This window comes from Drosophila takahashii, chromosome 3R (genome assembly GCF_030179915.1).
Source record: "Drosophila takahashii strain IR98-3 E-12201 chromosome 3R, DtakHiC1v2, whole genome shotgun sequence".
Classification (NCBI taxonomy): domain Eukaryota; kingdom Metazoa; phylum Arthropoda; class Insecta; order Diptera; family Drosophilidae; genus Drosophila; species Drosophila takahashii.
In genome coordinates, this window is record NC_091681.1 from 13,399,565 (window position 1) to 13,425,386 (window position 25,822).

Consider the following 25,822-nt stretch of genomic DNA (forward strand, 5'->3'; position numbering starts at 1 on the left):
GATGGTTTCATTCAAATAAAACAACTTTCTTATGGTGTTTGTAAAAGCGCAATTTTCCAATGCGTTTATTCAATTGTTTATTGCTGAGGCCCGCTTGACACAGTCCAATTAGCAACTTAAGCTGTGCGTTACCAAGTTTTTACGCTTATATAATTTAAAATTGTGTGGGACAGCTGTTATTAAATGTATTAAATTCACATTGTAGCTGCTGGCGTAAAGGTGGAATTTACATTGAATTACGAATGGGAGTGTAAAAATACGATGTACATTTGTGTGTTCTTATTCTTTTCTTTTTTTGGTAGTTTAAAACATTTGAGGCATTTCTGTCGTTTGCAGTTTACAAAAAAATGGCTAAAAAACTATGGCTGATAAATGAGAATACGGAATTAAAATCAACAAACTTAGACGAAAGCTTTATGAATATAAGGGATATATGTGAGATATATCACTACGTATTTATGGATATTTATGTAAATATATATGTGTGTTTGGGTATTTCTTGGTCAAATATATTAACGATTTTCTTTAGGGTCTTAAATTATTAACAAGGTATTTTTTCAATATTGGTTTGCCTGATATAAATTATTTGTAATTATAAAATAAGTGAACGAATAGAAACAATTAATGCTATTATTCCTTGGATAGATAACTAAATAATGTATTTGGCGGATATCTAACAATATGATTAGGTATTCTACGATCTATTTTCTTTGAAATAACACAAATTGGCACTTGCTGCGTAACTATGTGAAGAAAATAACCAAAACATGAACTGAAAATTTATTACAGACCCCGAAGACAACTGTTTCGTACATTTAAGATAGAACTACCCAATATGTGAGTGAGAGAAATGTATAAAAAGCTTAGTCTGCAGTCTGGCGTTTCCGCAACTTTAGAAATTCGTCTCCTTGAACTCCTTGGATTGCAGGACGGGCGAAAGGGCTCCTCCTCCTCCGGTATCGCCGGCATCGTTTCCATTATGGTGATCCTCTCCCCCGCCCACCGTGTAGGCCATCACAGTGGCATGATCCAGTTTTCCGGGCAGTGCCACAAAGGCACTGCTGTCCACAACGCGCTTCCTGGCCGCCCGATGCTGCATGCGATTCAGTTGCACCTCCCGCTTGGCGCCATCGGGACCCGTGGACAGCTTATAGAAGAGTTCCCTCTGCTCCAGGGTCTTTCGCCTGGCGGACGTGATCATCCTTACGAAATCGATGAGCAAGTGGCACAGTCGGCGGGCCGAAACGCAGGGCGAGAAGGTTCCGTTTATGCCGTAGCTGAGCAGATCCTCCAGGCGGTACAGGGTGAGAGCATGCCGTTGGGGCCCAGTGACCAGCGGTAGTCCAGAGATGGACTTTGGAATGCGCTGAAGGGTTATAGCAGGCGGTGGAGGCGATACCAATCCCTGGCGCGGTTCAATGAGCGTCTGCGAACGCATATACTTCGGCCTACTGGGCGCATTGCTCGGCGGACTGCTCGCCTTGGACTGCTGACGGGCAGGTCGCGTGGGCGGCGTCGAAGGATGCAGACGGGCATAGATGGCGGAGGCACTCTTGTTCTGCCGCTTGGGTGCCAAGCTAGCTAGTTTTCCCTGCCCCGCCGCCTGCAGTTTCACATCCGGCGTCCAAGCCTCGGCAAATTTGCCCACCACGGGATCGAAATTATCGCTAATCCCGTCCGAGGTGAGGAACACAATGTCGCCGCTCTCCAGGCAGCTCATCGAGAAGGTGAGGTTGCTCAGCTCCGGCTTGTTGCCATCCGCCGGTCCCAAGGCGCCCAGGGCGTCGCGCATGTCCCGCATGGAGCTGATGTCGTGGGAGGCCTGTGTGAGTTCCCTTACTCCGTGCTTCTTCGAGTACACATAGCCCAGCGAATCGCCCACGTTGCACGAGCAGACGACATACTTGCCCGGCGCTCCGTCCAGCGGCAGCACCACGGCAATGGTCAGCGTGGACAGGGCTCCGCCCACCTCCAAAATGCAGCCGTGTCCCTCCCAAAGGCTCCTTAGCAGACTCACAAAGACCTCCTGCGTGGTGGTGGCCCTACATTCCATTGCCTGACCAAACACAGCTCGATCCAGATAGTCCAGGCAACCGTGGACAGCCGAGCGGGCGGCCAGACGCGCTCCATCGCCCCAGTTGACGCCATCTGCCATGGCCATGGCCGCCGAATCGCCGCGCACCACCATCCCGTAGCAATCGGCGATTGGATTGCCCATGGGCTCTTTGGTCAGCATGTTCGTTTCGTAGAGGGAGACTGAAATGCCGTAGGCGAAGTCGCACTCCATGCGCCAGTTCTCCACGCCCGCGATGATAGCAGCTGGAGAAGATCCCCCCTGGTTGCTCACCGCCTCGCGGAGCAGCCGCTCGCGATCTCCATCGACGGAGGCCTCAGTCTTTGCGTTCAACAGGTTCTTGTTGTTCTGATCGCTGCTGGCTTTTTCGCCACCCGTAGTGGCCGCCGCCAGATTGGCTATGCTGCTCTTGGAATTCTTGCGGGAACGCATCCCCGAAGCTGGAGCGGATCCGGAGGGCTGCTCCGTGCTGCTCTGCCTCCGGGATCCCGCCGGCGGGCGTCCAAACTTGCTGGCCAATCGCGTGGAGTTCTGTGTGGCCGACTGCACTGGTGGAGTGCTCTTCCTGACCCCATAGCAATCATCGTTCTCCTGCTGCGTGTCTATAAAGTCTATGTCGTCCGCAAAGCTGGTGCTTAGGTGCAGCTTGGAGCGCTTGATGCCGGTGAGACCCTCATCCGGTCCAGTGCAGGCGGCGGTTATGGTGCAGGTTCCAGCCTCGTAGGCGTTCAGCTTGAGCACGGGCATGTCTGTGGGATTCTGGCCATTGTAGATCTCCGGGCCCTCCACAAACTGTCGCTGCATGCGGCTGTGGATTAGGGAAGACGGGTTAACTACAATCAAAAAAAATCAATATGAATCGTAGATCGATTTTACATTATTTAAGATCAATTTGATACGAGGCCAGGTAAATTTGACCTGGTCGATAAGGGTATTTTATGCAAAAACGATATGGCTTTTGCATGATCTGAAATTTACATGGCCATATCGATTTTACGGTGACATGCTTTTTTTGTGTGTACTGTTCTCCAACTGCAGGCTGCTACTTAATCGTAGATCGATTTTACATTATTTAAGATCAATTTTAATTTGATATGAGGCCAGGTAAATTTGACCTGATCGATAAGGGTATTTCATGTAAAAACTACATGGGTTTTGCATGATCTCAAATTTACATGGCCATATCGATTTTACGGTAACATCATTTTTTTTGTGTGTACTGTTCTCCAACTGCAGGCTGCTACTTAATCGTAGATCGATTTTACATTATTTAAGATCAATTTTAATTTGATATGAGGCCAGGTTAATTTGACCTGGTCGATAAGGGTATTTCATGTAAAAACGATATGGGTTTTGCATGATCTGAAATTTACATGGCCATATCGATTTTACGGTAACATCATTTTTTTTGTGTGTACTGTTCTCCACCTGCAGGCTGCTTCCATTTACTCACCCCTCCAGATACTTGGTAATGAAGCTGCCATCCTCATCCTCGTGCTCGCTGGCCCGCCGGCGACCCTCGCGAGGCTCCGCGATGAAGCTCAACTGGCGGAAGTAAGTGGTGACCTTCTGGCGCAGCGACGGCATCTTGGGCCCAGATGATGCTCCTTCCTCCCTCCAATTAGGGTCGTCTTAATTGCCAGAGATGGATGCTGCGCAGCTGACCAGTTCGTTCACCTCATCAGCGGCAATTGTTGTGGGAGCTGAGTCACTCCAAACGCCTCCACCCTGCAAAAAGAGAGTTTAATTTAGAGCTTCATTTAATTATCAATAAATTATGCAATTAAATGGGGCAGAGCAAACACGAAAAGAATTACGAGCAAATTGCAGTGGCAGCCGCATAACTGACATTATTCCCCCCATAAACCGCCTGCTCCTAATGACGGGATGTTCTTTTTAGTTGCCGCAGGCAGAGCATCCTTCCCCTGGCCACACAAAACTCCAGGATGTGAGGGGAGGAGGATTCCAACCCTGAATGGGCTTTCAGTCAACTCATTGCGAATGCACGAGACACAGAAATCCCATCCTTCCTTCGGGCTTCGGATGACATGGCTTTTAGCAGGGCTCTCCGCATGTGAGTTGAACCAGTGATGCCAATTTGACCCTTTGAACTCAAAATTTAGAAACGTTAAGGTGTACTCAAATCCATTTTTGATCGTTATTAGAAAACCAAATGTTTTATAGTTAAGATCAGTTGAGATTTTCAAACCTTCTTAACTTATGAATACAGTTAAACTTCCATAACTCGTACCTCCTTAAATTTATCTATAAGGTTTTCTTTGAGATATGAAAATTAGACTTACAGAACTGTATTAAAAGTTAATACTAGAGTTTCCAAAATAAATAGGAAATATTCTTATCCACAAAAACCCTTTCCAGAGTTAAGCTTTGATTAGTTCTGCGCTTTGAATGAGGATTTGGCATCACTGATGTGCTTATGATTAATGAATGGACAAACCAACTGCCCGGGGAGACCTGCAACTCCAGCAGATGTTGGTTTTCAAATTCTGACAGCTTCGAGTTCTGTTTCAACGGAAAGATGATATCATATAAGGGTGAAAAAACAGAGGTATGTATGCTGGTAAGACCCACTTCAAGGTCTGCTATAAAATTATCTAACTCAATGCCGCAAAACGCAGACGACTTTTAATTGCCGTATTAGAGCATCCAACTACCTGATCCATTCTCGTAGACAATGCACAACCACATTCATATTCTTCCCAGCGAGATTACAATGGTTTGCAAACACAATAAATGCTAATCTTCAACAGCAATTATTGTGAAGATGCTTTTCCTTAGACGCTGTACACAAAACGATTTATATAAATGATAAACAAGAACAGAAAGTACTGAAAGTAGTTTCGTTGGCGGGGGCAATTATTAAAGAAGGCTAGTTGTTGCTGCTGAAAATTTCACAAATGCTCGAAAAATATACAAATAAAAATAAAACACACAATCAAGCACTTTAATTTATGGCCTGAGTACTTCAAGTGACAAATGAGTGGTCTATTGAAAACTATGTCGATTTACCGTGTGGGAGGGAACGCCTTTCTACGCGCTTCTCATAAAACGCAGTTAATGGCACGCGAAAATCACTCAAACCTTGAACCATTCGGACTCTTGATCGAGTTTCGCTGAACTTGGACTTTACTCACGAATCAATCAGCGAGTAATGTAATTCAATTGAAATCTGATGGCCACAAGATGCGCGATTTCTTGGCAATTGCTGGGCGCTGATCTGATTGCCACCACACCCGCATTCCTTGTGGCAAGGCATTAAAATCAAATTAACCCAAATAACCGACAAGTAAAGAAGGGGAGGAGATTTCCCATTACCATATCCACTTTTCCAAGATACAAATCAAATGAATTGAAAAGTCAGAGCCGCGAGACAAAGTCGTTCGATGGGCGAATGGGGTGGAGAGTGCAGATGTGTGGTTATATGTAGGTATATCTTTCTGTGGGCGCACTGAGGCGCAGCCAGCTGTGTGCACTCGATGCCGGTCCAGGGCAATCAATCCGGATGATTGAAATGCCCACCTCCACACCGCCGCAAAACAATTCAATTTGGCCGCAACAATGTGCAATTTGCGATTAAATGTGCAGCCAAAGAGATTACAACTGCACCACAAGAGCCAACATTCAAGCCCAGCCGCAAGCGTTTTGTAGTTCTCATCTGCCACTGCTCCAATTTCTTTCTGCCATCCACGTCAATCAGAGTCCTCATCAAGATCATCATCACTTGACACACAAAGGGCATCTGACTGTGACTTGCTGGCTTCTCAATTCGCCGAGCTTGTTCCGCTGATGGGAAGCCATTGTGGGTGATCACATAATATTTAAGATCTGGCTATTGTCCACCTGACAGCACGTGCTGGGAAGATTATCGGGTTGTTTAGAGAGCTAAATTAAATAAACCCATAAGGGATGTTTCTTAAAAAATTTCCATTATAATCTAAAGACTTCGATTCATAGAAATTTCAAAAGTGGTTTTAAAACTATATATACTAAAATATATTATCTTATATATTATATATTATCGTTTAATAGGAATTAAAAAAGAGGTTTCCGAACTCCTTATAAACTATAATATATTAACTTTTTAAGTTGTAATAATACACACACAAAAAAAAACATGTCACCGTAAAACCGATATGGCCATGTAAATTTCAGGTCATGCAAAACCCAGGTCGTTTTTATATGAAGTATCCTTTCCGACCAGGTCAAATTTACCTGAAGCCAGGCTAAATTAAAATTGATCTTAAGTAAGGTAAAATTGACCAACGATACATATCTTTTTTTTTTGGGTGCACATTAATTATTAAATTAAAATTTAAAAATTTAACTAAAATGTATCTCAAATATGATTACTTTGTATTTATCTTTAGTTGCTATGGAATGCAATATGCATTACAATCTGTAATACTCAAATGATTCATGATTCGTGACATTAAAGACACTCCCCCAAAATCAACCAACAATTCGTGAGGCGTGTGCCCCAATCAATCGACACTTTTCGATGGGATTTCGGGTCCATCGAAATTTTCAACACCCGAAACTAATCAAGCGTGGAAATGTGGCAATCGTAACGCGGTATTGTGAGATCATTGTGCAAGATCTGGGCGGGTCTGTATAGTATAGTACAGTCTATAAAGGCAACTGAGTAAATATTATCGGATGTGGCACAGATCTCGTGAGTCTTTCGAACTTTGTTTATGCTCGAAAACCAAAATAAACCATTCGGGCTTCCTCCAACTATAAATAGTTGTGTTTTGCCTGTATTTATAGCTGCCACCCATCAAAACAGAATGTCTGAGAGCATTTTTCGCTTGAAAGATTTATTTAGCGCGACTTCAGAATGCATTTCCCGCAGACTTCAAAATCGCCTATTTTTTCTGAGTTAATCAGATGTGCTGAATTTCTGTTTACCCACTGGGTTAATTAGATGTGGGGTTTTCTGAGCTCTTCTGCATATTAAATTCTGTGTGGATTTAAGAGGGAGCCGTGCCAAAGCCCAGAGTAAACAAGACTTCTTGGGGGTCTGAGCTCTTCCAACCAAATGCAAACACACCCGTGACTTTGAATGCACTTGAAACATTTTGAAAGCGACGACCAAGTGACAACAAGTTGTCTGCAGATTATGTGCTGTATAGAATGCTGCGGAATGGAATCTCAAGGTGCAGTTGGTGGGCCAAAGCCAAAGACTCCAAAGACTTAGCACAAGTCAAGTGCAGCTGCTCAAAGTCGTTTTTGTGTGTTTCTGTTTGGGCCAGACAACAAACAACAAGAAGCTATAAAAGCGGAGACACGAAAGTGAAAATTTATTGTTGCATTCGTTGCGTGTTTTCTTCGAAAGAAAGTTGAAGGCCGTTAAGCTGAAGATAAAACAGAGCTGTTTGCTAGTTTGTGAGCTGCCAAATATTTCAAATATCTTAGGGAACCCATATATCTTATCTTTGGCGCGAAACTCCTCGTTTTTAGCTATTAATTATCAGTAGAAATAACATTATATCTTTTTGATACATAATAACACAGGTATTATTATGATTTAAACATATAAAGTATAGGAATAAAACCGGTTCCATAGACCGCAGACCCGAGTCAAGTGCCGATCCAACCGCATTCAAGGCAATCTTGGAAAAAATGAAATACACGCTTAATTTTCATTTCCTCGTTTGCAATATTTTTCCATTCCCGACCAGGCTTATCAGGCGGTATGAAAATAAAACATTAAGTAGCAAATGCATTAAGGAATAGGTACATGCATTTTAAATGCATGATGTTGGGTGGACCTCGGTCCCCAAGTCCGAATTTCATGGATCTGGACAAGAACCTGAAAAGCTCTTAGCTTAAACCTTCCCCCAGTATTTAAACAGGTGTTGACTCATTGGACAAGCTGTCAGCTGCATAAATAATGCATTAGACCCGCCCCCCAGGGCAGAAAAAAACCCATTGAGCCAACGAACACAACCTGGGGCTTCATTAAAATCTGGCAATTACAATTTTTTACATAACGTAAACCGCACGAAAACAATCACAAAGGAGTTCCTTCACCTCGAAATGGCGACGTTTGCATGACGTGATATGTGGGCAAACAAGGGGTCTCCTCTTCCCGGTTCCCGAAACATTTCTTATAAATTGCCACCTAATTGGCGTGTTCAGCATTCCGGCTCTGCGTGGTACGCCTCATTTCCTGTTGCAACAATTTGCATTAATGGGCTCTTTCCTCGGATTCAGTTCAAAATCACCCCATCTAGTGTTGCAACTGCATCTCGGTTCTATTCAATTGACAGAGCGCGATGAAATGGAAAGTTAAGAGCCCTTTTGGGGGTTGTTGTTGGATGTGTGTCAAAAGTTGCGAAACATCCTTTGTTTTATGTGCACTTTACAGCAATGCCAGGACCCGAATGGGGATTCACTTAAGACCCACCCCAATCCACCCAGTAGTTTTCCCCACTGCATTTCCGCTTGCATGTTTTCCCTTGCTTTTCCACTTTTGGGGTCGCGCTACTTGGCCCGGTTTTTAGCCACGAAAACACTATATTTCAAGAACTTGCCACAAGCCGAATGCAATAAACCAAAAGTGGAGCAAGGCGAGAATTTGGGCCTAGGAAAGCGATATCAAAGGAGTGCCCATCAGATCCATTGTTTTGGGTTAAGTGAAATTATATAGTATTTACCTACCCTTTTTACCTTAGTTTAGTTAAGTTCTATTGCTTTTAATACCATATAATTCCTGTTTTATTCGACTAATTGATTTCTTTGGATGTTGCAAACATCTGGCGGAAAATATAATACCGTCTGATGATTCCCCACACACATTTGGCAAGCCCACAAAATAATTTGCATAAATTGAAGTAAAGTCTTTACATGCTAGCCAGGTAGCGACAGCTGTCGTCGATTTATGTAGGACTTATATACGACTAATCCTGCATGAATAAATTAAATGGGAAGCCTCAACTAAGACTGTCTGGCTTGGGTTTGGTCTTTGGGTTCGGTCTTTGGGTTAGGACTCGTTGTCAGGCATACAAAAAAGTGGAGTCTATGCAAATCTAGAAGGCCAGTAACCAGTTGATGTAGGATAAAGGGAGGGGTCTTGTTTTTTGGGGCAGGAACCGGGCACTCAACTCACATATTAAATTAAACGTTGATGGCAACAAAGACAATTCAAACGAAGTCAAGGCCCGGGCCAAAGAACTGTGGCAAACAAAGAAACACCAACTTCTCAACTGCCCCGCAGCAATTGAGCAACCAACGAGCCACTTTGTCCGCCCCGATACCCCCGATACCCCTGATACCCCTGATACCCCGATATCCCCGATACCCCGCCCACAGCTCCTGTCCACCCATGTCGTCTTTACCCCACCTCAAGCTACCTTCAGACAATCTTGCAGTCTCTGGTGTCAAATGGCTGTCCAATGACGGACTTTTCAGGGCTCCATTCGCTTGGTTTGCCATGTGCCTTGGTTGTCACTGTACAGTAGAAGGTCTTGAAAGTGGAACTCCTTCATCTAATAAAAGAGTATTTTATTTCCCACCTACCACAATGTCTATAAACTTTTACAAGTATATAAAGGCTCTTAAATATATAAATATTTGATAGTTGGAGCTTATTTATGATATATTGGATTTCATAATCTAGGAAATGTTACTAAATAAATTCTAAATTAAATCTATAATTTTTATATATGTATGTATCTGTCATAATATGTTTTAATATTTTAGAATATATTTCCATCCATATTCGCTTAAAGTTAATTCATTTAAAGAGAAGAATTAAATGTAATATTAAAAAAAGATATTATTCAAAAGAGCTTTTACTGTTTCGAGACCTTGCAACGGGTTAAGTGACCGATTGGCTGTCAGAGCTCAGCACCTACCCACCACCCTCACCTCTCCGATTTCTAGTTTTAATTTGAATTTTATTCCGTCTGGTGCGGTGGCCAAATGCTTCGGTGGTTCGCTTAGTCATATCACTCGGCTGACTAATCTTTGGCAACGGGGCGTGCATGAAGAGAAACCCTAGACCCCAGATATACCCCTTCTAATTCCAATCAATTTACCGAAATCGCCAAACCCGATACAGCTGCAAATTCAATGAACTTTTGCTGCCGTTGACTTTGCTGATTAATTGGAAATTGGCAAAATGTTATTTATTTTTATGTGGCTGGTCTACCGCCGATTGGATGCCTCTCATCAAAGGCATAAACTGGGATTTTTGTGGGTTTTTGTTTCGGATGGAGGGGAAAGCTTATTGACTTATTGCCCCTGGTTGGCTTTAAACAAACAGGGAAATTCTATACAAAGACAACTTCTTCAGTGGCTGGCTAATGCATTATAGAAGAATGAACTCTTTTTCAGGCCCGGCCGAGCAAACAAACTTCAACTAGCCCGGACCAACTGCGTCATAAAAGAGCCATCGGCAGCGCCATTCGCCATCTCCGTTTCCACCGAAGAACCGAGACAACAAAGGATGGTGGACTTTGGAAAGGAGAAGGAGTAGTGCTGGGAAACCCGCCAGTTGCCGGTTAGTGGATGGAGTCCAGACAGAACAACTTCATGCGACCCCATCCCCCGGGAAAAAGCCAGACGGCAGCCAGGAGTCTGTGTGCCTGCTCCTCGGCTGCTCGAAATAAAAAGGAGCCGGCAGGAAAATATAAAACGGAGAAACAAAATATTTTCCCAATGTGCATGCATAGTTCAAAGTTAGTTTCGGGGAGTTCTCTGCACCACCGAAAACACCAAATTCCCCACTACTTACAAGAAGAGTTGTGAAAATTCTCTGGTTGCCAAGCGAAAGTGATTGAATTCCTGGGGTTTCTTCGGGCGCCAGCGGAAAAGGAATTTTTTTATATGTATGCTTAAGTGCCGAAGTTTCTCATATAATTTAAAGCAGAATCAAAAGTTTGGTCTCCAGTTGGAGTGGAGTATATCGTAAAAAGTTTTTCAAATAAAAATTTGACAATGATGTGTGATACTATGAATGATGATGTCTTTTGGTTTGGAGAAGTAAATAATGGTGATAAATGTTTCTTTGTGTGAGGAAGTCTATAGCTGTGAATGTACTTTAATACAAGATTAAGAAAATGGTTTTGCATGTAACATACATATTTGTTGGTAAGCCCCAGCATTAGGAATTAAGTCACCATGAATATGAGTCATGCTTATCGACGTTGTGCTTTTAGGGATGTTTTTTAGTTGAGTTCTATCCTGATCTTGATAACTTAAACAAATATTTCGCATTTAATAAAACGTATTTCAAAATTCTAGTATGTATCATAAGGTAAAAAAATGATCCCCTTAACATAAATGTTATTTTTCTATAATTTCCATTTCTAGTCCTAACATATGCGTTTAAAGTTTCCTACACTTTAAAATTGCAGATAGAAAGAAAATGAAGTTATCTTATAAACCAATTTGTTTACAAATGGGGGCTGGTCTACTGAAAAATGGTAACCATACTGTTGCAATCGCTTCAGAAGTGCGGTAGGTAATCCCCGTTCCCAGTTGGAAATCACCCCAAATTAGAGCGACGCTCAGATAATCTTAGATACGTTATCTAGTTCTTGTTTACGGCATTTAGACCCTGGCTTCTAAACTTAGTCCCCCAAAATATCTGACCGAGTTGTCCCCTTTCGGTTTACAGCTTATATCCGGCACATTTCGCCCCCGTTTGATTTTTGCCGCAGTTTGCGCAAGAAGTTGTAGAAAGGGCAGAACGAGTTGAAAGTTCCCATTGGCATGTCCAATCCCAATCCCACCCATCCTATTCCTATATTCCGTGGCCCCTTTTTTCCTCTTTTTCAGTAATTTCCAGCCAGGCGCCATCACGTGTCGGGTTTTCTCCAAGGTATTGGGCTTCGTGGAGAATCGATTTTGTGGCCTGACGAGCCTGATATCCTTGGAGCGAGTGCTTTCGGCTTGTTTCAGGACCCTAGAAATTGCCTGCTGCACGTCCAAAATGCTCAGAGTAAAATTATGCTAGCTACACTGAGAGAAACGTTTAATATGGAATATAGGGATTCAGGAATATACATAAAACAAGAGAGAACGCTATAGTCGGGTTGGTGTCCCGACTATCTAATACCCGTCACTCAGCTAAAGGAAGTGCGAACGCGGGTTGGTGTCCCGACTAATAATCGTAACTCAGCTAAAGGGAGTGCGAGGGAGATAGATATATGTAGATATTTTGAATGCGTATAACTTTTTAATGAATGGTCCGATTTGAAAAATGTCTTCTACATTTCGATAGGTATAAATATACACAACAAAAATGCATTTATACTTCTCGGAAATCTTTAAAGATGTGGGCGCAGGACCCATTTTAAAATCGTTACTGGGCGATTGTGGGCGTTAGAGGGGGCGTGGCGCTCGGCTAAAATAAACTTGCGCTGCGTAGGAAGCCAAAGAATATGTGTGGAAAATCTCAACCTTCTAGCTTTTGTAGTTTCTGAGATCTCAGCGTTCATACAGACGGACAGACGGACAGACGGACAGACGGACATGGCTAGATCGACTCGGCTAGTGCCCCTGATCAAGAATATATATACTTTATGGGGTCGGAAACGCTTCCTTCTAGCTGTTACATACTTTTGCACGAATCTATTATACCCTTTTACTCTACGAGTAACGGGTATAAAAATTATACATCAAAATCAACAAATAATAGTTATTTTTTGAGTTTTATTATAAAAATCAAAAAATAAAAATCATTAGGGATTACAAAGGCTAATAAAAATAGTGGTGTTTTTAAAAAAAATTTTTGGTACCTTCTAGGTGCATGATTTTCTTTTCGGTCCCTGTTCAGAATAAGAATAATAAATAAGTAATAAGTAGATTAACAATTTTTATCCTAGTTTTTAACTATTTTTAGATTTTATAAATTTAAAATTGCAAAATAAATTATTGCAAACAAATAAAAATAAGTTAGAATTCCGATGTTTTTTACAAATAAAATGATTTTAAGCCAAAGTATTTGCACAAAACATCTGTAATTTTTTTCTCTCAGTGCTCGAGTAGGAGTGAGTGCGAAAGAGAAGGAGGTAGCTGCCATCATATGCAACTGAAGTTGGCAGGCGAAACGGTAAAAATGAATGACTGACATTATAAGTGGAAAAGTTTTTGCCATACTTTTCGACTGCGTCAAAATGAACTTCCTGGCAAAGGCAGCGAAATCCAATAAATTAGCAAGTGCTCCCCATTTTAAAAATTATCGCTATTTTCCACAGTCATTAATATTACTTAGCCTATGATTATATGGCTAACAAAGCGATAAAATGTGCCAAACGAAAAACAACACCAGCTATTAGCACAGTTTCGAAATATGTACGATAAAGCTTGAAAACCGGTTATTGCACCAACGAAAGCTGACTTTTTGTTTGTTTTTGTTGTTGCTCGGAGCAGCTGAGATTTCGCAGCTGCCCGTGAAGTTGAAAACGAAAATAAAACACACGACAGGTGAATCAACAGCGGTACAACCACCCACCCCACCCACAATTCGATGGGGGATAAGAAAACAGGAAAATAAGACGCAAACCCAGTTGAATGGAAAAATCAAGGCTCACGAACACACACGGAAACACGGGCACAAAACAAAAGGCGACAAAAAAACCGGGGAAGGCGGCAAAAACATTCGGAGGTGGCCCCCCAAAATCCAGAAAATCAATAGAACTTCAAATTATTCAGATGACACAATGCATTTCACTTACAGCAATTTCCCTGCTTTCCTTTTCTCGGTTGTTTTCTTATCGCTGCTTTACATATGTTGGCGCCACTCGCAATGGAAAATATGTGAGTGCGTGCGTTCCGTAGGTGGTGTGTATAAATATTTAACAGTTTTTAAGGGGGTGGTTCCACCGCCCAGAACTCTGCCCTTCTGAATGGAATTCGGCCTCGATATTAACTTTAATCGTTGGTTTGTGTATTGCACTTCCAGTCTGATTGCTTGCCAATTAAAGCCACTACGAAACGAAAAGTCTTGACAGCGAACGGAATAAACGGTTCGTGCACGCGCGGACCGAACGTTCCTGTTCCAATTTGAATTTCAAAGTGAGAATGGCCCAAAGAGATAGTGATGCGTTAGCACTCACGATTGGGATGCGTAAGACTATCGAGACTTAATACCATTTTCAGACTGCCGCTAGAACTCACATCTGCGGAAAAATAGATGTAAGCGTTCACACAAGACGTCGTAGTTTTTAAAAATGTACAGGGTATTCCCTAAACTGTTGAATTTTGGTCAGCTGTTAATCAGCTGTTCCATACAAAATCAACTTTCAGAAATTTCAGCAATTCAACAGCTTCGGGGCTGTTGAAAATTTAGTTGAATTGCTGAAAAGCCAGAGTTGTCACCTTTTTTATTAAAAGTCATGGCAACTCTGTAACATTTTAGTATCACCAGTACGCCTTATTTATTTTAAAATCAACTAAGAAAGCATATTTGTGGTTTTTTTTATCTTGGTAGCAATTTTAGACAGTATCAAGCAATAATAAATAATATTTTACATGTTTTAAGTTCCGTAAAACTTTTCAACAAATAACAGCTGTTTGAAAATTAAACAGGAATCATTTTTGGTCGTTCCCTTAATTGCTGAAATTTTCTGTAGAATTTTCAACAGCAATTTAACAGTTTAGGGAATAGCCTGGTAATAAGGTAATTAGAGTATTTTTTCCATTTATTTCTTCACTCTTATTTTTCACTTAAAGAACAAATAAAATAACACCAATAAGCCTATGAAATGACATTACTTTTCTTCAAGTTGTTTAAAATGACTACTAAAATGAAAAATTTAAGTCGTTTGTTTACTGTATCATAAATAATATAATATTAGAAGAAATACAATGGGTGATCTTGTATTTATCAAGGGTGTCCCAAGGGTGTTACATGGTACTGTACATCAACTTAAATTTTACCTGAGTTCCACATAAAAATTAATTGACTGCGAAGCAGTGTAAGCACTCTTTTTTCAATACCTTGTGAGGCAGTCGAGTTGGCAGCTCCAAAATTTGTCTAGTATATTTTCCGGTATTTTTGCCGTGCAGTACGGCGTATTGAAGCGCCCGCTGTTTGGTCACATTGTCGCTATTTTTTCAGCATTTCGCGGGATCTGTAATTTTTATTGGCGAATTTTTGCATTTTATTGGTTTTACATTGGTTACAGTGATAATTATAACGACAATCAACTGGTTCTACTGCCATTGCTTCGAAAGCAATACCCGTAATCGAGGAACAAGTAAGTTCAAGCCCAATTTTTACAGTTAAATGCCGATGCAGGCACACACGCACACTCACGCAGCCAAAACAGCGACACGCGAATTTGCGAATTTCGTTTTGTGCCGTGTTTTTTTGTGTTGTTGCCGTTGCTTTGGCTGCTATGTTGTTTGTGCTAAACATTAATTAATTGTCGCAATTTCTGTTTCGCTATAAATATGCGAAACGTGCCGTGGTTATTTGCGCTAACTAAATGGCCAATTGCGTTGTGCCGGTGTTGGTGTCGGCGTATGTGTGCGTCTGTTTGTGTTTGTTGGCGCGGGCGAATGGCGGGCAATCACACACACTCGTACATATTTTTTGCAAAGCGTTTATGCGACATTCGTTTTGATCGCGTTTTTAATAGCTTATTGCTTACAACAAAATTTGTATTTGTAGAAAAATATTCTAGGAAGATTAACGAACGAAAATGTCGCTAAATCAAAGGCTATTTGGTTTACAGAACGGTCAATTACAATAGTGGCTATTTGTACTGCGTATTTGAAATTCTTAGCCTTGAATAAAAGGAAAATATTAACTTCATGTAAAATGTTCCATCCTGTTGAATGTTTTCCTATAAAGAACTTAGTTCCTATTTCTTTAAGTTATAAATTGAGAAGAATACACGAATTCGCAGTTTCTGACCACGCATAAACACGTAAAAGCGCGAAACAGACACAACGCACACGCAGGTGAATGAACCTTTTTGCGTTGTTTTGTAATCGCAATTTGTTGCTGGGCCGCCGAAGCAATGTGTGAATTTTGTAATTGTTTAAGCGCGCGAAAACAAAACACACTTGATGTTTTTCCTCTGCATTTTCCTCTTACCAGCTGTGTTTTTCTTATCTTTGCTAATGATCCTCGTTCTCTCTTTCACCCGCAAACGCGAAAGTGTCGCGTTTTCTCGCCAATTTTTTTGCGAGTTCATTTGCATGTTTGCTTAATTTGTTTCCACAGCAGCTCTGCAAATGTTAATGAACCTTCCGGCCGACAGAAATTCGCAATACAATTTTTACAGAATTGAGGGCTAAACGAAATTTCATAAATGTCTGTCCACCGGCTATTTATAGAACTCATTGGTTTTTACCAGGGACCGAAAATAATGATTATTTTTTTTGAGTAAAAAATAAAAATCTCCATTTAATGATTATTTTGTAAGCGAAAAAAATATCGCTCAGAAATAATGATTATTTTGTGAGCGATATATTTCGCTCAAAAATGTCACTCAAAGTGGGATTGCATCCGTCCTACGCGGAATTTTACAAAGATTTAAATGTGCTCTTGTAGGTAGAACCACGGAGCACAAATTCCGTTAAGAAAAAAATAAATTTTCTTTGTATAAACCGCTTAAAAAAACAAAAAAATCTTTTTGTATAAAAACACTTTCTGTGGGAATCGAACTCGTGCTTACAGCTCGGTGGACCAACACACTAACACCCAGCCCACATGTCGGGTTGGATCTAAGTGGAATAGTTCATAACATCTTGTTAAGTCGTTTTACTAATAAATAAATGACATAAAGTTCTAAGGTTGATATAACTTTTTGTAATTAAGCATACCGCTTGTCAACTAAAAACCGCGTTTTACAAAGTTTACACAAAGAAATAACCTTCTTTTATTAACTCGATGTGTGCTCCGTGGTTCTACCTACAAGCAGAAATTTAAAAGTTTGTAAAATTCCGTACAGAACGGCTGTAATCGCACTTTGAGTGATATTTTTAAGCGAAATAATATCGCTTACATAATAATCATTATTTCTGAGCGATATTTTTTTCGCTTACAAAATAATCATTAAATGGAGATTTTTATTTTTATACCCGTTACTCGTAGAGTAAAAGGGTATATTGTATTCGTGCAAAAGTATGTAACAGGGAGAAGGAAGCGTTTCCGACCCCATAAAGTATATATATTCTTGATCAGGATCACTAGCCGAGTCGATCTAGCCATGTCCGTCTGTCCGTCTGTCCGTCTGTCTGTCCGTCTGTCCGTCTGTCCGTCTGTCTGTCTGTATGAACGCTGAGATCTAAGAAACTATAAAAGCTAGAAGATTGGCATTTTGCATGCAGATTTTAGGAGTTCCTACGCAGCGCAAGTTTGTTTCAAAATGGTGCCACGCCCCCTCTAACGCCCACAATCGCTTATATACGATTTTAAAAATTTTAATATTTTGGAAAAGTAAAAATGCAGTTTTATTGTGTTTATCAATACCTATCGAAATGTAGAAGAAATTTTTCAAATCGGACCATTCGTTAAAAAGTTATGCGTGATCAACGTTTTCTATCTCTATCTCCATCTCCCTCGCACTCCCTTTACCTGAGTAACGGGTATCTGATAGTCGGGGCATCCGACTATAACGTTCCCTCTTGTTTCACTTATAATGATTACGGTCCCTGGTTTTTACACAAAAGCCATTTCAATTTGAATGTCACCTGAAAAAATGGTATTTTTAATATCACCCAGAAAAAAAACACCTTTTTGTAAACTTTTTAAAAGAAATTATCTTCTTGTATTTAAATAATTTATTCTTGTTTTTGTTGCTTGTTTGGTTTGTTTTAAGGCAAAGCGTTTGCATAAAAATACATTTTCATACATTTAGCATTTTGTTTGGTTTGTGGTGGCTTCTATACAGTACAATACGTTTTGTAAACCATTTGTTCTAAAGCACTAAATGATCTCATTACAATATGTACCCCTGGAGCCCTAGAAGCACTCGTCAAGTTCTACAATTCATTATGCTGTCATGACAAGCCCTAAAATTCTACTAAACCAACTGGATGATGAATCGGGACAACTAAGCTTTAGCAGATTCATCCCATGATTTCTTTGTAACCAAGCAATATGATTTCTTTTGAGTATCGCAAGCAGTTTGCATAACTTTATTTTCTACCAGCTACAATCGTCCATTTCTCCAGTTAGTTTGTCTAATTTTAAGCAACCGTCACACCCACTTAACTATTTTGGGCTGGATTAACGCTATGCAAGCGAACTGTTACTAGAAAGCACTTTAAAGCCAAAGCCTCGGGGGAAATTCTGGTTCCCATTTCGCTCGCCTCGTGTAAATGTAAATAAATGTCTCACATTTTAGCTAGGATTAGTGGGGTGTTTAGAATTATAGTCGTGTAGAATTAGAGTCAAATCGAATGTATACAAAAGGGTTTACTTGTAAAGAGAGAGTGTAAATTGAATTTACAATTGGGCTAAGTTAAGTTCACAGTACAATAAGAATAAGAATAAGTATATGTTTTAATTGTATAAGTTGTGTGTGTATATATAAAGAACAAGGCAATTGAGTTTTTTAGTTTGGTACATTTCCAACATAGCTAACTTATATGGGGTATAAAGGGATGTACTTTCGAGGGGTTTTAAACTTTAACATAATATTTTGGGATTAAAGCAGCGGTCGGCAGCGTCCTCTTTAGTGAGCATAGGGGTTTTTCTGCCCAGCCGCTGCTCGCTCAAGAACACTGTAGAACAGCGGTCTGCATACACACATCGATAAGCTGCCCAGTGCAAATTACTCACACAAATATAAAACAAAATGTCAACGGATGTGTGTGCCGACCGCTGGATTAAAGGACTTTAAATAATTTTCATAAATTCGTAAGGAACATAATGATTTCGAACCGGTTCTTAACCTTCAAGAAGTCAACAAATTCAAACAAATATTACAAGTTTAATACCCTCGAAAGCATATCCCAAATAAGTTGAGTAAGGGCGAAAATCCGGTTAGTTTGAAAGTGAGGAGGGGGCAGGGCGATGCCTACAGGATGTACTTGCCCTTGCCCCGGTGCTCCGCTTGCCGCGTCGACGAGACCGCTGCCAGGAGGAAGCTGGAGCTGCCGCCACTACTGGTGCCGCTGTGGGTGTGGGTGCTCCCGTAGCTGCCGTAGCTCTCGCAGCTGCCCAGACTTCCGTAGCTGGCACCGTAGACGCCGAGCGGCAAGGCGTTTAGCTAAATCATGAGCGCCGAGAAGGGGTTGTAGCGCATGATCTTGGACAGGAGGATCCATAGCACCGAGGTGATGGCGCACAGCACCACCCCGCCCCAGCCCAAGTCGAGGCTCCACGAGGTGAGGAAGATGCGGGCTCCCAGCAAGGGCTTAGCCATGATGGCCACGCCTCCTGGTCGCGCCACTATCCCGTCCACGGTTCCATCGTAGTCGCTGTCCAGCATGGGACGTCCCTGCTGCCGCTTGAAGTGGATGATCATCAGCGTAAAAAGGGCAAACAGAGCTGTTGATTGTTTATATTGGTTAAGGATGGTACTTCTCAACTGGAGATTCGGGCTGACACTTACCCGCGAGTAAATACATCACACCTGTGATCAGAATGGCGCTGATTTGGCGCTGGCAGACGCCAAAGGCTCCCACGAGGGCAGCACTGCCCAGGATAATGAGGCAGACCAATGAGCAGGATATGGAGAGGTTTTGCATTCCTAAGGAAAATCAGAGATTATAATTTGATAACATAACATCTTTAAAAAATATTATATCAAAATGCTTAAGTCAGGGAATATTTTACAGGTTTGAATGAGGAAAGGAAAGCAAGCGAAAGCCTTCAGATGTTCAATGCAAATGGAAAATCTTTTCTAAAAATCTCAATCGGATTAAATGTTACAAATGCATCCTTTCAGCCAGCTTAAAGTTGCCTTTTCTCTGTGGATTTGCTACAAACTTAATCGCATTTGCTATGCCCGCCCGTAAATTCATTGTGGCCCAGCACAGTTCTCCAATTTCCGCTCACAATCTGGGCAACTGTAAAACCAATTACCCAATAGCACCACAGCAATTAAATCGCATGTGGGTGCCTGCCTGTGTGTGTTTGGTGCCACAGGAACACCATAAAAAGTTAGCAAAATGCCAGAGTGGCAATTGCGATTTCTAGAGCGCAGGCAGGAGAGGATGGTGACCCATATTGGAAACCCCCTTCCCATCCAAGTTTACCGCCATGAGCAAGCAACTCTCGACACGGACATGTTTCATCTTCGGGGAGCAGGAGACCGACCAGTATTGACAATATAGAAAACCGGAGCCAAGCTCGGTTAGCTGCTGTGGTAATTACTTTATATAGTCGGTACAAGGATACTCTCCCTGGATTTGTTGATGCCTGCCTTTTGCTTTTGTTCTTTTTTATCTGATATGCTCCGGGGACTTGCGGGCACCCACATCTTTGAGCTGCTGCAAATGGGATTTGCGGTAATGACTTGTGAAATGTGCGACAGCTTGGAGCTAAAAATTTTAAGCCAAGTGAAATGAATCGAGGTGAATCAGGTGGTGGCGGGGAGTGCTCAAAGCTTGTGCAAGTGCGTAAAAATAGAATTTATAAGAATTTTTAGAAAATAATGAATATTTGTGGTCTTCTACATACATCGAAAGTGACGCCTAGGGCTCAACCTACGAGGAATATTAGGGTGTGGAATGAGGGGATGAGATTAGGAGATTGGGAGACTAAAGACCAAATAAAAGAAATCTTATAACCACTAGAAAGTCAAATAATGTGCCAAACTAGAATGTAAAATTGCGTTAAGTTATATATTTAGCTTAATATTTTTTGTACGCAATCTTTTATTGATGAATAATTTTCCCTTCTTCCCTAGATACTTTTTTAACCGCCTAAAATGTCTGCTGAAGCCGAAGCAATCGTCACAACGGCCGCCGCCGATGTCTCCTCACCGAGCAAGACAGTTTCGGTGGAGCCCGTGGCCGCTGATACAACGCCGGACAACGTGCCGGCGGTGTCCACCGAGGGAACCGGAAAGACCGAACAGGAACGTGCCGAGAAAATACTCAAGGGCAAGGAGCTGTTCAGCCAGGGATCGCGCAACTTCCTGGTGAAGAGCTACGACGAGGCGGCCGACGAGCTGAGCCAGGTGTGCCAGCTGTACGAGGAGGTCTACGGGGAGCTGGCCGATGAGCTGGGACAGCCCTTGTTGCTGTGAGTATGATGAATCTTTATTTTTATCTTCATAATTCTTAAAATCCATTGTAATTCCTACAGCTATGCCAAGGCTCTGATTGCCATGGCCCTGGATGAAAACAAAGTGATCGACGTGCCTGATGAGGCTGCCGATGATGATGACGAGGATATGGACGACGATGAAGAAGAAAGCGCCGAGGATGGAGAGGCCAAGAAGGAGGACGTTAAGGAGGAAAAGAAGGAGGAGACCAAGGAGGCCGCCAATGGAGCGAGCAGCACAAACGGCAAGAAGCTGGACTCCATCAAGGAGGGATCCGATGAGGCCGACTCCACCGGCGAGGCCGAGCAAGCTCAGACCGATGAAAAGAACTCCAAGAAGGCACCCACCGGCGTGGATGAGGTCAGCAGCAGCAATGGCGGAGGAGGAGGAGGAGCTGCCGTCAACGATGACGAGCGACCGAGCACATCGAATGGCGAAGTCACAGCCAGTTGCTCCAACGGAGCAGGAGCCGCCGGCGAGGAGGAGCCAGAGGAGGAGGAGGGAGTCAGCGGAAGTCTGCAGTTGGCCTGGGAGATCCTGGAGGCGGCTGCCCAGATCTTCACGCGCCAGGGCCTCAGTGGTCTACCATACTTGGCCGAAGTTCAGACAGAGCTGGCCAACATTGAGTTTGAGAACGGAATTCTCGAGGCAGCACGCGAGGATTATGGTGGGTTTGTTTTTATATTTGTTATATTTAATAACACTACTAATTGCCGTCTTTTATTACAGAGAAAGCGCTGAAAATCCACGGCGAGCTGCCCACAAGGAACCGTCGGGCTTTGGCCGAGTTGCACTACAAGATCGGGCTGACCTATCTGATGCAGCAACTGAACAAGGAGGGCGCGTCAGCCCTGCGACAATCGAGCTCGTTAATCGAGGAGGAGATTGCCGAAATCAAGGGCAAGGACGAGCCTAGCGAGCGCGACAGGAACAATATGCTGGATTTGGAGGAGACCAAGCAGGAGATTCTGGCCAAGATACAGGAAATCGAAGAGATGCAGGCACAGGTGACTGTTTAATTGCTTAATATGTAGATCCGAGTATCTAATAATCATTCTGTTTAATTTGTAGACCATTGCTGAGGTGCGAGCTGCCCTGGATAGCTATATCAAGCCAATGAGCAGCGGCGATGCAGCTGCAGCATCTTCATCCTCGTCGTCGTCAGCCAATGGAGCTGCTAGCTCCTCATCGTCCACCTCCAAAAGCACCGCGGCGGCCTCTTCGTCGGCCATCAGTAGCAGTTCCGCCAAGCCCACTGACATCACTCACTTGATCAAGCGCAAGAAGCCCGAGGAGCCCAGCTCGGAGGCCGAGGCTCTGTGCTCGCCGGCCAAGCGTGCCGCCGTCTAAGGGGGAACATTCCATGCCCACAACACACACCACTCCACACAACATCAGCTACTTAAACCCACTCACACGCATTCAACACCATTCAACTGTCCTATTCCTCGAACCTATTTATGCTATTTGTTTGCTGTTTTCTACCAAAATTCTCTGTAAGTCTGTAAGTTTACAATCACAATTAGTGCTAAGTGCGTACATAAAATAATGTTTTGTATTAAACGAGAAACGAAAAACGAAGAAGGAAGGCAAGAAGTGTAAACAATAAATACGGGAGACTTCCCCAAAGAAAGTTATATCGGAGTGGGAACTGGAGTGTGGGATACACAGTCGGACTGCCCCAGGATACGTACTCAGATGCGGCTGCAGAGTGACCTGTGACTCACTGTGCTGCCAGTCGTTGCGCTGCTCCTCGCCGCGGGCGTTCTCCATGGAGCCGGCCAGGTAGTTGACGCACGGCGGAGCACCGCGCGGGAACTTGGGATTGCGCCGCAGTTCCTGCAGCTGCTGGATGGGCAGATCGATGCACAGCGTCCAGATGCCGCCATGCATGGGCACCAGGAACACGGAGTCGCGCCGGAAGCGATGATCGGCTGTATTAGAAAGATTGAAAAGTGAGTATGAATATATACACTAGAGCCCTGCGTGAATCATTCAATTTTTGTTTTATCATATTATGCCATGAAACTTCTGATTTGTTTAATTCAATTCTATGTGAAACAAATTGAATGTTTTTCTAATTCATTTCGAATTGAATGAATTAATACATAATTTTTATGAATTTTTGGAATTTGCCAGATTTTTTTTTGCTTTTTTTTGAGAACAATAAGTGGAAAGTTTTTACCAAATCAATGTTAACTGCTTGGTAAATAAAATACAGGCAAATCACAAAATTATGGGCCTTTATTCTTTAAAAGAAATTGTCGTTCGAATTATTTCGGAAATCATGCCATTCATTCAATTAATTCTATTAAACTCAAAATTAATATTCATTCAATTCTATTAAACTCAAAATTCTAATTAATTCATTCATATAAAACAAAAAATTTAAAATAATTCATTGAATCTATTCATGCAGGGCTTTAATCTTCACTAAGATAAATAATGTTTTAATTGCAGTTTTTGTCTCACCCCTCTTGTCCGGCTTGAGCATGGCCACCTGGTCGTCGAGCAGCCACTCCAGGTGCAGTCCCGACCGATTCGTGTAGCGATCGAGGCTGTTGCGGTCCCACGTCACGTGCTCCCAGTGGTCGGTCATGATGGCGGCGCAGAGCATGGCCGTGGCACTGGTGGTCATCAGCAGGGTGACGAACAGGAAGAGCACCGGCGGCGGGCCCATGCAGCAGCTGGAGCAGCAGGCGCTGCCGCCTCCCCCGCCGCCCATGCCCATGCCCAGTCCCTCCATCTGGGAGCCCAGGGAGGTGGGTGAACCGCTGCCGCTGCCCCGACGCTGGATGACCTTGGCGCAGCTGTTCTGACGCAACAGGATGCTGTTGCTGCGCCTCAAACTCTCGACGGCCGCCGCCGCAGCTGCTGTGGTCGTTGGATTATCGAACTGCAGGGATCCCCCGACCACCGAGGAGGGGTGCTCATAAATGCTGTTGTGCCGGCTGGGCGCAAAGTAGTAGCACGTCGTCTGGCGGTTGTCGGCGGAACTCGAGGCTACCGGCTCGCCGCCGGGCAGCTCCTCATTGCTGCTGGAGTAGACGATGGACTGCTTGAACTGATTGGAGTAGCAGTTCTGCTTGAAGCTCTGCTGTTGCTGCTGCTGCTGTTGCACGTACAACGCCTCGTAGTCGCAGTGGTGAGGATTGCGGTAGATGACCGGCCAGGAGCGAGTGGTCTTGGAGTTGTGACTATAGCGATGGCTTGGCGCTACGGAACCGGGCTCCTCCACCAGCGGAGTGAGCTCATTGGGCGGTTCCGCCGGCTCGGCAACGGGCAACTTGCAACTGTTGTGCTCCTGCACCGAATGCTCCACTTCCGGATCCTCCTGCTGCACGGTGGTGGCCAGCTGGCGCTGGAGCACGTTCTTGGCCGCTGTGCCGCTGCCGCTGGCCAAGCTGAAATCCTCCTCCTCGACCAGAGTGGCCCCGCCTGGCGTGGAGAAAAGGCTGTTAGACGGCGGCGGCGACGGTTGCGAGCGACTGCGGAGCAGGGCAAAGTGCTTGGGCTGGATGCTGGCGCCGCCGGATGCAGTCGTCGGCGACGTGATGCTCACTTCGGGCACGCAGCGGGCCGTCACCTTGTACCGGCTGCCGCTGCCAACGGCGACGCCGACGGGAACGCCGACGCCGACGCTGCCCTTGGAGCGCATCAGTCATAAGTCGCTCGCGTCCCGCTTCTTGATCTTGTTCAGGCTCATGTGGTTCGTGGTGGTGGCGATGGTGGATTGTTGGATGTTTGCGGTTTCGGATGGATGTTGTATGTTGCTCTGGTTGCTGATGTTGCAGATGTTGCTGGTGTTGCAGATGTTGCTGATGTTGCTGTTGTGTTCTTGGGTTTTATTTGTTTTTGTGTGCGACGCCTAAGAGTCTACGTTGCAAAATGTTACTTTGCTTGGGTGCCTCGACAAAAAATGTAAATATTACACAAAATGTACGTTTTTGTTAAGTTTATAATCTACTAGCAGCGGTTGTTGTTGTTGTTCTTGTTGCTGTAACTCTGTAACTTTGTTCTTGTTTATTGTTGTTGCTGGCTGTTGTTGATGTTTTTGTTGTTTTATCTGTTTGATCTGTAGTTGTAGTTGTTTTTGTTGCATCGGCAACTCTTGTTTAGTTTATTTGCATACCAATTTACATTTATGTTTGTCTTGTTTTGATTTTGACTTTTGATTTTTGTTGCTTTTTCTTTTGTTCATTTACTACGTTTTTGCTTAGCTTGAAGCTATAAAAAGAAAGAAAGTAGAAGAAAACAAATGTACAACATGAGTTTGAAGGAGATTCGATAGAGAGTCGAGACCAAAGACGGGACAGAAAGGATTTTTCTACAAAAGTTGCACAAAACAGTAAATCTAATGTGTAATAACTAGGGTGCAATTAATCTAAATGATGTACAACACATATTTATTATATTTTTTTGCGGCCATGTTAAAAACTTAAAAAGATATGTAGTCATTTCAGCGTATAAATTCCATAATACGAGATAAACGCCTAAGTAACGAAGAACAAATTGAAATTATTATTTAATTTAACTTTCGGAT

At 43.0% G+C, this 25,822-nt stretch overlaps 4 protein-coding genes across 5 annotated transcripts; 1 reads left to right on the forward strand and 3 right to left on the reverse strand.

Moving 5' to 3' along the window:
- Positions 1-25: 25 nt before the first annotated feature.
- Positions 26-14,126, reverse strand: LOC108068848 (PP2C-like domain-containing protein CG9801). 2 transcript variants are annotated; one of them, XM_017158675.3, is made up of 3 exons: positions 13,783-14,126; positions 3,528-3,802; positions 26-2,882 (listed from the first exon to the last, which is right to left on the reverse strand). In XM_017158675.3, exons 2-3 carry the CDS (start codon positions 3,659-3,661, stop codon positions 893-895), a joined length of 2,124 nt encoding a protein of 707 aa, XP_017014164.2. In that variant the 5' UTR covers positions 3,662-3,802; positions 13,783-14,126; the 3' UTR covers positions 26-892. The 2 variants fall into 2 exon arrangements, with proteins under 2 accessions (XP_017014164.2, XP_070074045.1); XM_070217944.1 differs by lacking the exon at positions 13,783-14,126 and adding an exon at positions 10,836-11,050.
- Positions 14,127-15,132: 1,006 nt separating this feature from the next.
- On the forward strand, positions 15,133-22,916 carry Nasp (Nuclear autoantigenic sperm protein). Its single transcript, XM_017158897.3, has 5 exons — positions 15,133-15,306; positions 20,920-21,257; positions 21,321-21,946; positions 22,009-22,286; positions 22,351-22,916. The coding sequence occupies exons 2-5, from the start codon at positions 20,941-20,943 to the stop codon at positions 22,627-22,629; spliced, it is 1,500 nt and encodes a 499-aa protein (XP_017014386.2). The 5' UTR covers positions 15,133-15,306; positions 20,920-20,940; the 3' UTR covers positions 22,630-22,916.
- LOC138913293 (uncharacterized) lies at positions 18,861-19,767 on the reverse strand. The gene is given in 2 exon segments (XM_070216502.1): positions 18,861-19,556; positions 19,621-19,767. Coding segments are annotated over 2 exon segments (609 nt in total). The 5' UTR covers positions 19,757-19,767; the 3' UTR covers positions 18,861-19,083.
- LOC108069004 (uncharacterized) lies at positions 22,721-24,937 on the reverse strand. The gene is made up of 3 exons (XM_070216565.1): positions 23,752-24,937; positions 22,893-23,213; positions 22,721-22,773 (listed from the first exon to the last, which is right to left on the reverse strand). The coding sequence occupies exons 1-3, from the start codon at positions 24,935-24,937 to the stop codon at positions 22,721-22,723; spliced, it is 1,560 nt and encodes a 519-aa protein (XP_070072666.1).
- Positions 24,938-25,822: the final 885 nt, after the last annotated feature.